Source organism: Hyperolius riggenbachi, chromosome 9 (genome assembly GCF_040937935.1).
Source record: "Hyperolius riggenbachi isolate aHypRig1 chromosome 9, aHypRig1.pri, whole genome shotgun sequence".
Taxonomy (NCBI): Eukaryota; Metazoa; Chordata; class Amphibia; order Anura; family Hyperoliidae; genus Hyperolius; species Hyperolius riggenbachi.
In genome coordinates, this window is record NC_090654.1 from 73,527,309 (window position 1) to 73,542,877 (window position 15,569).

The 15,569-nt window shown below is 47.0% G+C and overlaps 1 protein-coding gene across 13 annotated transcripts in view; it reads left to right on the forward strand.

Annotated features, from left to right (window-relative positions):
• Nucleotides 1-15,569, forward strand: part of GRIP2 (glutamate receptor interacting protein 2) — a 627,309-nt gene that overhangs the window by 599,210 nt on the left and 12,530 nt on the right. For 12 of the 13 annotated variants that reach the window (XM_068253049.1, XM_068253055.1, XM_068253054.1 and 9 more), the window contains exons 21-23: nt 7,532-7,652; nt 12,906-13,115; nt 13,861-14,007. In XM_068253049.1, coding sequence (XP_068109150.1) covers nt 7,532-7,652; nt 12,906-13,115; nt 13,861-14,007 — 478 coding nt within the window. The other variant, XM_068253060.1, reaches the window with a different exon arrangement.

The following is a 15,569-nucleotide window of genomic DNA, read 5'->3' on the forward strand; positions in this document are numbered from 1 at the left end:
CCGCTCAAGGGCAGAGGCGGAGTGGAGGAGGGTGCCTGTGAAGGTGCAAGGGAGAGAGCGGCATAAGCAGATGATGCACCTGAAGGAGGAAGAGGAGAAGGAGGGTGACTTTGCTTTTGTGTGCTGCTGCTGCTTTTGCTCAGGTGGCCATCCCATTGCTGTTTGTGCCTTTTCTGCAGGTGCCTTCGTAAGGCACTTGTCCCTACGTGAGTGTTGGCCTTTCCACGGCTCAATTTTTGTTGGCAGAGCGAACAGATGGCTTTGGTCCGATCTGAGGCACACACATTAAAAAATTTCCACACCGCTGAGCCACCCTGGGATGTGGGCACCTCAGCAGCTGATGCTGAAGGGCAAGTTGGCTGGCTGTACATAGGTGGCGAATCTGGCGATACATGGTGCCGGACTCTGCCACCAGCTGTTTCTGACGAAGAGCTGCCCCAGCTTCTTTCAGCAACTTCTATCCTCCTACTACTCTCTGACTCCCCCTCTGAACTGTCCCCCTCTTCATCTCCTCTATTGGGAACATACAGAGGATCCCTATCATCGTCATCATCGTAATCATCCTGCCCAGCTTCGCTTGCCTCAGAAAAATCCAAATGTGTAGGTCCTTCATCCTCCTTACACGTTACATCCATAGTGTTGTCGCGTAACGCAGACATATGAGCTGGTGAAAATTCATCTGGCTGTAACAATGGCTGTGCATCAGTGATTTCACCACCACTAAATAATTCTTGCGAAGTGTCAAATGCAGCGGAAGTGGTGCTAGTAGTAGCGCTGGTGGCTGAGCAAGATGAGGTGTTCTGTGTCGCTAAATACTCAACCACGTCCTGACAATCTTGGGAGGTGATGGGACGTGCCTTCTTCCGAGCACTGTACTGTGGGCCAGGTCCACACGAAATTACATTTACATGACCTCGCGCAGACCTGCCGGGTGGCCTTCCTCTGCCTCTGCCACTACCTCTTCCTCTTCCTCTACCTGTTTTGTCCATATCGGGTATGCACGGAGTGGTATATCACACTGCGTGCACTCACGTAGGTAGGTGGGTTCACTTAACTGCACAGGTATGCGCACTGATGCGGTGGGTTCACTGAACAGTACAGGTATACAGTGGCGGGTTCACTGAACACAACAGGTATGCAGTGGCGTGTTCACTAAACAGGTATACAGTGGCAGGTCCACTGAACAGAACAGGTATACAGTGGCAGGTCCACTGAACAGAACAGGTATACAGTGGCGGGTCCACTGAACAGAACAGGTATACAGTGGCGGGTTCACAGAACAGGTATGCAGTGGCAGGTTCACTGAACACAACAGGTATGCAGTGGCGTGTTCACTAAACAGGTATACAGTGGCAGGTCCACTGAACAGAACAGGTATACAGTGGCGGGTTCACAGAACAGGTATACAGTGGCGGGTCCACTGAACAGAACAGGTATACAGTGGCGGGTTCACAGAACAGGTATGCAGTGGCAGGTTCACTGAACACAACAGGTATGCAGTGGCGTGTTCACTAAACAGGTATACAGTGGCAGGTCCACTGAACAGAACAGGTATACAGTGGCGGGTTCACAGAACAGGTATACAGTGGCGGGTCCACTGAACAGAACAGGTATACAGTGGCGGGTTCACAGAACAGGTATGCAGTGGCAGGTTCACTGAACACAACAGGTATGCAGTGGCGTGTTCACTAAACAGGTATACAGTGGCAGGTCCACTGAACAGAACAGGTATACAGTGGCGGGTTCACAGAACAGGTATACAGTGGCGGGTCCACTGAACAGAACAGGTATACAGTGGCGGGTTCACAGAACAGGTATACAGTGGCGGGTCCACTGAACAGAACAGGTATACAGTGGCGGGTTCACAGAACAGGTATACAGTGGCAGGATCACTGAACAGGTATGCAGTGGCAGGATCACAGTACAGGTATGCAGTGGGCTGAGGGCTCACTGAACAGAACAGGTATGCTGTGGCAGGATCACTGAACAGCTATGCAGTGGCAGGATCACAGTACAGGTATGCAGTGGGCTGAGGGCTCACTGAACAGAACAGGTATGCTGTGGCAGGATCACTGAACAGGTATGCAGTGGCAGGATCACAGTACAGGTATGCAGTGGGCTGAGGGCTCACTGAACAGAACAGGTATGCTGTGGCAGGATCACTGAACAGGTATGCAGTGGCAGGATCACAGTACAGGTATGCAGTGGGCTGGGGGCTCACTGAACAGAACAGGTATGCTGTGGCAGGATCACTGAACAGCTATGCAGTGGCAGGATCACAGTACAGGTATGCAGTGGGCTGAGGGCTCACTGAACAGAACAGGTATGCTGTGGCAGGATCACTGAACAGGTATGCAGTGGCAGGATCACAGTACAGGTATGCAGTGGGCTGAGGGCTCACTGAACAGAACAGGTATGCTGTGGCAGGATCACTGAACAGGTATGCAGTGGCAGGATCACAGTACAGGTATGCAGTGGGCTGGGGGCTCACTGAACAGAACAGGTATGCTGTGGCAGGATCACTGAACAGCTATGCAGTGGCAGGATCACAGTACAGGTATGCAGTGGGCTGAGGGCTCACTGAACAGAACAGGTATGCTGTGGCAGGATCACTGAACAGGTATGCAGTGGCAGGATCACAGTACAGGTATGCAGTGGGCTGAGGGCTCACTGAACAGAACAGGTATGCTGTGGCAGGATCACTGAACAGCTATGCAGTGGCAGGATCACAGTACAGGTATGCAGTGGGCTGAGGGCTCACTGAACAGAACAGGTATGCTGTGGCAGGATCACTGAACAGCTATGCAGTGGCAGGATCACAGTACAGGTATGCAGTGGGCTGAGGGCTCACTGAACAGAACAGGTATGCAGCCAGGAAGAAGTTAAGCCTAACTAATCTTTCCCTGAGAGACAGTCTGCAGCAGCTCGCCCTACTCTGACTAATGCAGGCACACGAGTGGCCGTAATGGCCGCCGCTGCCTGCCTTATATAAGGGGGGGTGGGGCTCCAGGGGCTAGTGTAGCCTAATTGGCTACACTGGGCCTGCTGACTGTGATGTAGAGGGTCAAAGTTGACCCTCAGGTGCATTATGGGGCGAACCGAACTTCTTCCGCAAAAGGTTCGCGTGCGGTACCCGCACGCGAACCACCTAAGTTCGCGCGAACCCCGTTCGCCGGCGAACCGTTCGGCCCAACTCTACCCAGCATTAGACTTAAAGGAAACATTAGGCAATCTATGCTACCCCTAGATCTACTTACCCTGCGCTTCCTCCAGCCCCTTGCAGCTGACCAGTCCCTCGTTGCAGCTCTGCTCCCAGTACATACATACACACCCAGCTGTATTATTTTACTACATGAGAGCACATGCTATATGGAGGAACAACAATGACATGCTGAACAGAAGATATAGTATCAATGTAACTTTGGCAAAACATTCACAATGTCACTGATTGATACTGTTATTACAGGATTTTTGACTCAGTATGAGACAACAAGTTCTCAATGAGGCAGCAACAGTCAGACATCAATCTTGCCCACTCCATTGTGTTGTAAAAGTAATCAGACATAAGCCTGCTGTGTGTTATAAGAATCTAGGAATGCTGGATAAGAGAAAGTCTACAACTTTTTTTTTCACCCTGCGACTCCTTTGTAACTTTCATTAACTTTGCAGCAGTGTGAGACAGATGTTTTTTTACGAACCCTAGGGAGCAGGGACAGTGTACAAATTCCAAAGTTGTGTGATTCCTTATCTGTGTGGTGGACACATGCAGTCAATCTAACAATGGTGCGAGAGCAGAATACGTTTTTCTCTCCATGCCCTTAGTCTCTCAAACTTCCCCCCACAGGCCCACTGTGGCTTCTGGGCCCCCCTACGGAGGCATCCCTTGCAGGGTCTATTGTTACGTACCTGCGTGAAACCATTCTACATTCGATCACTATACAGAATTTTGTTGAACAGGATAATGGATTTTACGATCGTATCTGAAAAGAGAAAGTGCCCTAACAATCGATAATTACCGTAATAAAAAAAAACCAACAAGCCTGATCCTAAAGGTGCATACACACATCAGACCATAGTCTTTGGAAAATGAAAGATCACAGACCAATCTTACCACCCTTCATGTAGTATGAGAGCCATACCTACACAGTCTATTCTATGGAGCTGAACTCCCCATCAGAAAAAAAATCTTTGCAAGATGCTGCACACACCGATGCTGTACAGACACAAAAGATCAGTATCTGCAAAAGATCTGTTCCTGCCAAAAATCCATTCCTGCAAATTGCAATGATAGTCTATGAGATCTGCAGATCATCACACACACATGATTTAACTGACATTCATCTGCGGATCAGATCCACCAGGATGGATTTTCAGATCTGCGGATGATTGCTTGATCTGCAGATGAATGTCAGTTAAATCATGTGTGTATGATGGAGAGGTCTGGGGCAGAACAATATTCGTTATCCAGCCGGGAAATATATAAAAAATATATATATTTTAGTATTTATAAAGCGCAGAAATCTTCTGCAGCGCTGTACAGTGTATATATTGTCTTGTCACTAAATGTCCCTCAAAGGGGCTTACAATCTAATCCCTACCCTATTCATATGTATGTGTATGTATTTTGTCATGTATGTATCATGGTCCTGTGTCTATATCGTGTAGTGTATGTGTAGTAGTCTTAGGCCAATTTAGGGGTAAGCCAATTTACTTGCTTGTATGTTTTTTACGATGTGGGAAACGCAAACACAGGGAGAACATGCACACTGTGCAGATAGTGCCCTGGCTGAGATGTAAACTGGACAATCAGTTGCAAGGCGAAAGTGCCAACCACTGTGCCACCATGCAGCCCACTGTGCCACCATGCTGCCCAACACACACACACCACACCACACACACCACACACACACACGCACACGCACACTTTCTTTGTCTTATGGTTTTGCAAGTACACTGCATTACTGATCTGAGTTTTATTTTAAAGACACTTCTGTAGCAGTATATTAACACTTTCAATCATTTTTCCATGTTCTGTAATATTGTACATATTGCTGAAGCTTTTATATGAAGAACTGCAAGACATGGTAAAGTGCACCAGTCATGAGAGAAATACAGGGGATGCTATAAGTGATCTCCCTGAGCGACTCTAGTATTACTGTGAGAGTGCCACCATTACAGCCAAGGAACCAGGGCCGGTTCAAGTAACAATTGGGCCCTAGGGCAAAATTAGCCTGGGGACCCCCCCCCCCCCAACCAAAAAGCATACCTCCAACTTTTGAAAATGCCAAAGAGGGACACTTAAGCCACGCCCCCTGTGCAGCCTTAAGCCACACCCCTGCTTTTGCAGGAGGGTGACAATGGGAGGGAGGAGGGTGCCACTGGGTGGGGAGGAGGGTGCCACTGGGTGGGGAGGAGTTTGCCAGTAGGTGGGGAGGAGTTTGCCAGTAGGTGGGGAGGAGGGTGCCAGTAGGTGGGGAGGAGGGTGCCAGTAGGTGGGGAGGAGGGTGCCAGTAGGTGGGGAGGAGGGTGCCAGTAGGTGGGGAGGAGGGTGCCAGCAGGTGGGGAGGAGGGTGCCAGCAGGTGGGGAGGAGGGTGCCAGCAGTTGGGGAGGAGGGTGCCAGCAGTTGGGGAGGAGGGTGCCACTGGGTGGGGAGGTGGGTGCCACTGGGTGGGGAGGTGGGTGCCACTGGGTGGGGAGGTGGGTGCCACTGGGTGGGGAGGTGGGTGCCACTGGGGGGGGAGGGTGCCAGCAGGTGGGGAGGAGGGTGCCAAGGTGGGGAGGGTGGTGCCAGTGGATGGGGAGGTGGTGCCACTGGGGGGGAGGTGGTGCCACTGGGGGGGGAGGGTGCCAGCAGGTGGGGAGGAGGGTGCCAGCAGGTGGGGAGGAGGATGGGGAGGTGGGTGCCACTGGGTGGGGAGGAGGGTGCCCGTGGGTGGGGAGGAGGATGCATCTGGGTTGGGAGGAGGGTGCCCATGGGTTCGGAGGAGGGTATCACTGAGTGGAGAGTAGGGTGCCCAGGCGTGGAGAGGAGGGTGCTACTTTGGGTGGGTAGGGTGGGGAGGAGGGTGCATCTGGGTGGAGAGGAGGGTGCCACTTTGGGTGGGGAGGAGGGTGCATCTGGGTGGGGAGGAGGGTGCCACTTTGGGTGGGGAGGGTGGTGCCTGGACAGAGAAGAGGTAAAAAAAAATCGATGCACCAGCTGCGCAATGCGGGGAGTGGGGGCTGCATCGTTCCTCCCTCCCTCCCTCCGGCTCTCTGAAGCTGCCTACTGTGTGCCCCCCCCTGGATGCAGAGTTTGCGCAGCGGTGGTCACATACCTGTCTATGCGCTCGTACGGGAGCCGGCTCTTCTCTTCTAGTTCCTGTTTACTATGACGTCATAGGAAACAGGAAGTAGAATGAAGCCAGCTCCCGGTATGAGTGCATAGACAGGTAAGATGACCACCGCTGCGCAAACTCTGCATCCGGTGGGGGGGGGGCCACACACAGTAGGCAGCTTCAGAGAGCCGGAGGGAAGGAGGAATGATGCAGCCCCCACTCCCTGCATTGCGCGGCTGGCGCATCGATTTTTTTTTATTTTTTTTATTTTTTTGTCACCTCTGAGGCTCTGCATAGCCCGGGACATTGGGGGGGGGGGGGGGGTGGCAACGGGATAGCAGGAGGGGCCACCCAACCCGGGACAGTCCCGCCGAAAACGGGGCGTTGGGGGGCATGTTGCAGCCAAACTTCCCTCCTGGGCCCCTGAACTGGCTGCTGACCCTCCCCTCAATCACCTCCCAACTTAACAGACTCTGCAGAGTCCCTGGGGAGCAACCGTTAAGATGGGGGAGGGACAATTTGGGGGCCCCTATAGGCTCTGGGGCCCTAGGGCAAGCCTAGGGCAATTGCCCATTTTTTCCTATGGTAGCTCCAGCCCTGCAAGGAACAAGCATTTTAAAAAAGGGCCATATGTGGCGGCCTCCATATTTCTCTCCAGGAAAGTGTGCATTTTAAAAGATCTTGCAAAAAAATCAATATAAACCTGAATTGTTTCCACTAACCCCACACCCTTCATGCTCATTAGTTGTACATTGGTTTAGTGTATGTTGTGTATAATCTCCTTTCATCACTTTCTCACATCCTCTGTTCTGGTCTTTGTGTTTCTCTTTCTCTCTCTCTTTTCCCAGGTTTTCTGTGTCACAGTTCTGATCCGCTTCCCACTTTCCCTCCTGTGCACTAACAACTCACGGGGCCTCCTGTGTACCCTTATACCTCTTCCCCATGTGCTCATCCATCATCCTTTTCTCTCTCCTTTCTTAACCTGCATGTTGTCCTCATTCCCAGAATGGTCATCACTATGTTCCATACCAACCCCCCTAACCGTAATCCCACAGAGATTGATCTAGGTTAGTGCGTTGGCGTGCCATGGTGAGGGTGCCCCCAAAAGGTGCTCATGATCTGTACCATTGTGAGAGAAGATTTCCAGAGGGTTTGAGGCTGGAGGGGGTTCAGAAGATGCTTCCACAGAGACTCATCATGTTTGATTCAACAGATACCCCAGCCAGCCCAACGGCCTGGAGACCGACCATGATGACAGCTTCTGGCGAGTCTTTGGGGAAGCACTAGAAGACCTGGAGACCTGTGGACAGTCAGAGCTTCTCAGGGAGATCGAGGTAACCAAGTCTGTGAGTTGGAACTTAGAGACTCTGTAACAAATTGTTCAGCCTTATTTCTTCTATCCTATAAGTTCCTATACCTGTTCTAATGTGGTCTGGATTACTGCAGCCTTTTCTAGTTGCACTGTCTCTGTAATATATCTAATCTTGTTTTTTTGTCAAGCTTTGTCGACCCAGAGAGGAATGCACTGCCTCGTCTGTGATAGGGACAAGTTATGCACACTCTGTGTGTGTGCTTTGTTTATCCCCCACAGACAGGTCTCTGCTCTGAATTTCAGCTTGTCTGAGGAGGGAGGGAGCTGCCCATGCTGAGAAACTGAGAATCCCTGACTGAAGTGCAGAAAATTCACTATAATAAAAACTAGTAGTCTATTGTAACATCATAAAACACACACACACACACACACACACACACACACACACACACACACACACACCCCTTCTTGGTTAGCCATGTTTTTTGTTTGTAAACACTGCCTAAAACTGGTGATTAAAAGTTAATAGCCAGGATCACGGCGGGGAGCGGCGTAAATGGCAAAGAGGGATCCAGGAGATCACAGTGACTCGATCGATTGGTATTTTATTGTACAAATCGGACAGTACAGATTCTCTTTAAGATATTATTTGATATGATCATCCACTTGCATTTCGGGGACTGAGCTTGAAAAACACCCATCCCTCTACTGAATAATATACAAATAAAAAAATAAAAATGGGTGAAATATCTCACAACTTTAGTTAGTTGGCAAACTTATCAATATTCTAATGTGGTATAAGCAAAGCATCCCAGAGAGGCTGAGCCTCTCAGAATTAAAGCACCCACCACTCTGTAAAACACTGCTAGTGCAAAAAGAGCACACATTCAAGAGAAGAGATGGTCAGCAACTCCTTGATCATGTCCATCAAGAATATCAATTTGTGAATGTATTCTCTACATCTAAATCTCTGCATGAAAGGGACAAGGCTGAAAGCCAATACTGGATTGCTGTGAACTTTGGGCTTCCAGACAGCACTCCATAAAAAAACAGGCACAATTCTTTAGTGGAAATGACAGCATGGGCTCAGCAACACTACTGGAAAAACATTGGCTGTAAGCTGCATCCAAAAATGTAAGCTAAAACTCTACTATGTAAGCAGAAACTATAAGTATGAAGATAGGCAAATTGAGAAACTTTGCTTTGGTCTGACGAATCAAAAACTAAAACTTTTTCTATAAATCCTGGACCCCACATTCTCCAGTGAAAGAGAATAAGGGCTATCCTGGATATTATCAACATAAAGTTCAAAAGCAACACATTTTTTTTGTCTTATGGGACTGGTGTGCATTTATGGGCGTAACTTGACTTAGGCAACACCAACACACACACCTCTGCAATAGGGGATCAGGGGGGCCCTTCTGGCAAAAGTGCCTCTCCCTGACCTGTTGCAAAACCCCCATCCCTGTCAAGGGGGTCCAGTCCTGTCTGTAGCCGGAGCAGCAGCAGCGTCACGCATTACAATCATTTAGCCGCGCAACATCTTCTCACTCTTCTTCTCTTTTTCACTGTAGCCCCTGTACAGTATCTCCTTGCTGCTCCTGTCTCTGCATGGAAGCTACTGTACAGCAGCTACAGTGAAGAGAGGAGTGGGGAGGACATGTTGTGCCGCTAGCTGATGGTAAAGTATGATGCTTCACTGCACTTCAACAGACCGGCAGGGCCGGTTCAAGTAACAATTGGGCCCTAGGGCAGAATTAGCCTGGGGGTTCCCCAACAGACCCCCCCCCAAACCAAAAAGTGCCATTAGAGGCCCTTTTTTGCAGCCAAATTTCCCTCCTAGGCCCCTGAGCTGGCTGCTGACCCTCCCCCAATCACCTCCCAACTTAACCGACTCTGCAGAGTCCCTGGGGAGCAACATTTAAGATGGGGAGGGACACCTTGGGGGCCCCTACAGGCTCTGGGGCCCTGGGGCAACTGCCTATTTTTTCCTATGGTAGCTCCGGCCCTGCAGACAGGACCCCCTTATCTCCTGCGCCGGAGCAGTTTGGGCTGCAGTAGCCTTCTATGGGATCGGACCATATGGTGGTTCACTAGCTGTCCTCCCTTGGATGACTCTTGGTAGGTAACCAATGCATGCTGGGAAAAACCCCACAACACCAGACGTTTTAGGGATGCTCTGACCCAGTCATGTAGCTTAGCCATCGTAATCTGGCCTTTCTCAGAGTTGTTAAAATACTTCTGTTGCCTATTTGTTCACCTGTCAGTCGTTTTTAATGTGTTTTTGTATGGTTTATTTGGGAGGTATGAAAGCAGGAGGTGGCTTTTCTGCTAATTACCCGGAGTTGTGTTTTGAGGATGTAATGTTGCATTTTAAAGAGTTTTGAAGTCCAGGCAAAACCTTTTTATTCAAATTTTGGACATAACAAAGTTTAGATGCTTTGCAGGGGTTTTATTTCTCTACATATTTCTCTCAGTACGCCTGATGATGATTTCACTCACTTTCCGTCTTGATGGGTGTAACAGTCCTGAAATCAAGAAGACAAGGCCTAAAGGGATTTCTCCCCAGCAGGGACACAGATTATAGTCCTTCCCTGCTCTGTACAATCTCCAAGCAGCATGTTTAGCCCCCTGGGCATTTCAACAGCACATTAAATGCATGCTAACAATGTGGCTTATTACTCCAAAAAATTCCATTCTACCTCCTTTTTACATTGAAATGTTTGTTAGAGGCTTTTATGGTCCTACTTTTGTGGTCTGCCATCTGCAAAAAGAGCAGGCATATAAGAGCTGCTGTAATTAGCAGTAGCATTTAGCAAACAAAAGCTTTCATTGGCAGGTCGTTGGGGAGATGAGACACTTTACTTTAAACCCTTTAGAGAAGTCACCCTTACATCCACATCTTCCACTGGATAAATGAAGGGAGGGGGGGGGGGGGAATTGGCAGCACCTACAGCTATTATAAATCAGGTCGGACAGCAAAAAAAGCTGCTTGAATCCCTTTAAATGGGCATGATTAAAGCAGGAGTTTGCATGTTGGTCCCCTCACCATAAGCAGACAGTTTATTCTCTCTTGTAGCTCACAAAGCACTACATCAAAAAAGTCATGGCTTCCATACCTGGTGCCAAATGTCTCTACATATAGGCTGTGCCCTCCTTTTTTTATAGCTTTATATAGTGAGTAATAACCTGCACTGCCTCATCAGCGTATAAGTATTTTAGCAGAAAAAAAAATCAGCATGTACCGTGTTTCCCCTAAAGTAAGACATCCCCTGAGAATAAAACCTAGCAGGAATTTCAAGAATGCTTGAAATGTAAGACATCCTCCGAATTTAAGCCCTAGCAGCAGCCCACATGACACCAGCAAGTCACACTCAATACAAAGCCTGGATACAGGAGAGCAGCAGTATAATGTGAGTTCTACACAGTCCTATATATGTGTCAGGCAATTTGTGTGTTTGTTGGAGCCAGCCCTCCTGATCTGTTGTGATAAGAATCAGCAGCACTTCACCTCTTCCCAGGACACACAGCTTATCCGATTATAGCTCTGGGGAGCCTGTTAGAGTTCTCTGCCTGCAAGAAATAGACTCTTAATTACATGATCAGCAGAATTAATTTCTTGTAATTGAGAGCCAATATCTGCAAACCACAAGCTCTGTGTATGTTGCACATGGCATACAATATGTACATTTTTGTATAGGAAAACTACCAGTGTTTGCCCAAAAATAAGACATCCTCTGAAAATAAGCCCTAGCACATCTTTTAATATATATTAATATAAGACAGTGTCTTATTTTCGGGGAAACATGGTAGGTAGGCAGATTTTCACGGAAATCGTGGAAATTTCCGCAGACTTTAATGGCTATTAACCTCTAAATTCGGCATCATACCGCATAGCGTTTCCAATGCGGATTTTCGTGGTAACTTCTGCCGATTTTAACATCGATTTTTCTCAAAAACTACAAGGTCTTTTTGAAATATTTTTTTCCTCTTCTTTACACTTTTCTGCTTGACATACCCTGAAAATGTGGTGTTTGTAGAACCTACGGGGGCTTTGCTATTAACCGCCAAAGTTGACCGCTTTTGACTGTAATGTAAAATACAGAAAATTTGCATTACCGATATGCAGTATTATGCTGAATTTACAGGTTAATAGCAAATCCTCCATAGGAGCTAGAAACACAACATTTTCAGGGAATGTTAAGCAGACAAGTGGGAACAAGAGGAAAAAAGAGATTTTAAAAAGACCTTGTCGTTTTTTAGAAAATCAATGTTAAAGTCGGCGGAAATTACCAAAAAAATCCGCATCGGAATGCGGAAATCGTTAGCGGTAATTGGCAATAGCGGAATGCGGATTTTCGGCGGAAACTTAAATTGGTATTTCTGACCATCCCTGATTAAATCAGAAAATAATGTAGAATTCCATATTTGAATTTTGCCACAGCGGTAAACCCCTGTCAAAGCGAATGAAATATAAAAACCTTTGGACAGTAAAATGAGTCGCTTACATCATTGCTATGCACAGATTTGGGAGGAGTTGAAAATTCTCATTCAATGCAAATGTCGACTAACCCTCAACACTGAAGCCATGCTAGCAAATAAAAGCTACTGACCAATGTTTAATTGGCTTCAGTCAGTGACGTAGCAATAGGGAATGCAAAGGTTGCGACTGAACTCTCCTTCATCCATCTTATTAGCTTTTCATTGGTGCTATTCTGATAATGAATACCTCTATCTTTGCATTGAGTAAGAGTAATGCTTAAAACTGTTTCTTTACTATGGTTACACCTATCAGACACTGCAGGTGTGTTTGGCAAGTTTGGGGGCTCCATATCAATACAATGCTTGGGCACCCATGTAAAACTCGCACTGCAGCCATGGGCTCTTTAGTTATGCCACTGGCTTCTGTTGACTTATTATGGTTATACATTTATGGAATTATGGCATTTTCTGCAGTGCATTAGAGTTCATAGTCCTATCACTGGATGTTCCTCACAGGACTTCTCAATCTAATATTTACCATATTCTACAAGTCTCTGCCATAATCTTAGGTCATTGTTGGGGAACCGGTATGTTTTTGGAGGTTGTGGATGGAGCCCAGAGTGGCTAGAGGAAACTGATATTGTGACTTTCATTTGTTAGAACAGCTGCCTCTTCCTGGAGCCTCAGAGCTCATGTTTGGAGAATTTCCCTCCACTTGTCTTTAGTACAGATTAACAACACGGTTTGAAGACCTTTGTACACCTGAGTGACGCTGTGTTCTGTTTTGCCACAGGCGTCCATCATGACCGGCAGTGTGCAGAGTTTAGGTCTGGATGGCAGCAAGCTGATCCATGAAAACAATCAGAGCAGCCGTATGCTCCATCGGAAGTCCGTATCACACCACTCTAGAAACAGCCCCAAGAAAGACAGCAAGATCAGCCAAGACGCCAAAATCTTGCATGACGTCCAGGACATTTCTTCCACCAATGCTGAGCTGCTCAAGGTGAGAGTCATCTGTCTGTGGTGCAGGAGTTTTCTCAATAATAGTACAAGCAACTTCTTATGTCAAATGAGGTCAAGGGATATTTTAAACAGAGCACATGTGAGAGGGGGAAATAATGTAATACTACAGTTTGGTTTTGTTTTTTTGTTTTTTTATGGCCCAAAGTTGTTTTAACGGGACCTCAGCAAAGGCCTTTGTTGTCCATGACAAACCAATCACATTGTGTTTATAGAATTTAAAAGAGCAGTGTTGTAGTTTTTTCCCCTACTACTATCATTCATTAAAGTACCTCTTTAAAAGTAAATTCTAAGGATTAGGGAGCAGACAGGGTTAATTCTCTAGGGAATCCTCTTGCAACAGCCCTCCACTCGCCCCAATGTTATACTTTATTGCTGAAACTTGGATGAGGACATCATCCAGATGTTAACCCTCTCTGCTGTGGCCCCTCTTCAGACACGGGTGTGTGCCGCTTTGCTTCTCGCTCATGTCTAGTAATTTCTTGCCGTGGATGTAAGTATGTGTCTGCAATAATTCTCTGACCTTTCAGCAATCTTTACTATGTTCTGATATTACACCTGATGGCACCATTTTTATTTTTTGTAATTTTTTTTAGTACTTGTAAATTCGAGTCCAGGTTTGCTGGATCAATCCTGTCCTCCAGTTCAGCCATTGTAAATCATTGCTATATGGTTTGATGTTTATAAAACCTGTTGTGAATATGAGCAGTTGTTGCTTTGTCCGGCAGGTGACTGTTATGAAGGACCTGGAGACAGATGACTTTGGGTTTAGCGTCTCAGATGGTCTCTTAGAGAAAGGTGTCTATGTTAACATGATTCGGCCCAGCGGTCCAGCAGACAGAAGTGGTCTACAGCCATATGATCGAATCCTGCAGGTAATTACAACGAAAATGTCAAAATCATGACATAACTCATGGAATTGCGTAGTAAAGAAAGCCTTTACATGGATTTGTAGGTGAAGACACATCCATCAACCTCTCAAATCATTTCACTGACTGACTCCAGGTATTGTTTTCTTACATCTAGCACAGTCAAAGCTGTGGATCCACTTCAAAGATAAGAAAGTGTATAACCCATTTTTAAAGGACACCTTAAGTGACAGTGATTTGTAGGCTGCGATATTTATTTCCTTTTAAGCAATATCAGTTGCCTGGCTGTCCTGCTGATCCTCTGCCGCTAATACTGCTTTTTAATAGTTGTTTTATCCTGTTGGCGCCTCTGTTCTACAAATACTTTACAAATACTTTACAATTGATATCCACCCCTGGTGGAGGGGGATACCCCTTTTTCTCCTATCTACAGAGAGCAACTTCTTAATCCTGAGTGGGGACAGGTTAATCTCACCTGCCTATACAGTGGTTGCCTGGAGGTAACCCTGGCTTGTGAGTATAAATTTGTACTCCTCTCACCATACCCAATTGTCACATACTTACTACACTATATTGGGCTCTCGGTTCTCCTTTCTTCACATATGTTTCTTCAAGAGTAAAAGGAGCCATACATTAATTTTCTCCTATGTTGCTGTCACTTACAGTAAGTAGTAGAAATCTGACAGAACCTGACAGTGAGGCTTGCAACACGTCCAATAGGACGCGTGCAAGCTATTTAGAGTGCAGCTAGGAGGCTGAATTATGGGTAACTAACCCCTTATGTCCCCACCGCACACCTGAGCTAATTAGTGCTCATTTGAATCACGAATTTGAGTGTTTACACACTCGTGATTACGTGTGAGAGCATCCCTGTTCATGAGTTAGCCACTTGGAACGGTTTCCAACGATCTTGAAGAAATTCCAAGAGGTGCTGTGCACTTGTCTGCTTTGCTTTCACTTTGTTGTCCAACCCATTCCAGACCATCTTTGTTGGGTGACTGTGGAGGACAGGTCCTGTTGAAAGACAAATGATGGCCCCACTATGCCTCCATCCAGAGGAGATGGCTAAGAACTGTCAGCTCTCCTGAAATCTCTCTCCCCTCCCAGCAGCTTAAAAAACTCACAACCGTTAAATCGATTTCCTATTTAATCACTTTCTCCCTCTTCCTCTTACTTGTAGCTGGTTATATATCACCTAACCCTGGGCCTCAGCCTGTTGTGCCAGACAAGGATCCTGTTCACTTGCTTCACACACCCCACAGCCCTCTGTCTACAAATAACCTCAACATCCATCATCCATCCTTGCCCCAACCTCATTTACATCTGCCCCACCCACAAACACATGCTCCCCCTACCCTGTGGTTTTTAGAATGCCAGATCTGTCTGCAATAAACTTACAGTGGTCCACAGAGCATACAGATAGGGACATCAGAGTAAAATATAGTGTAGTAGGTACTGGTAATATGGGATGAAGTTGATAGAGTAAATACAAATATACTCAAAAAACAGGGTTACCTCAAAGGCAACCACTGAAATAGCAGGTGGAGAGATAAAGACCAGACCCCACT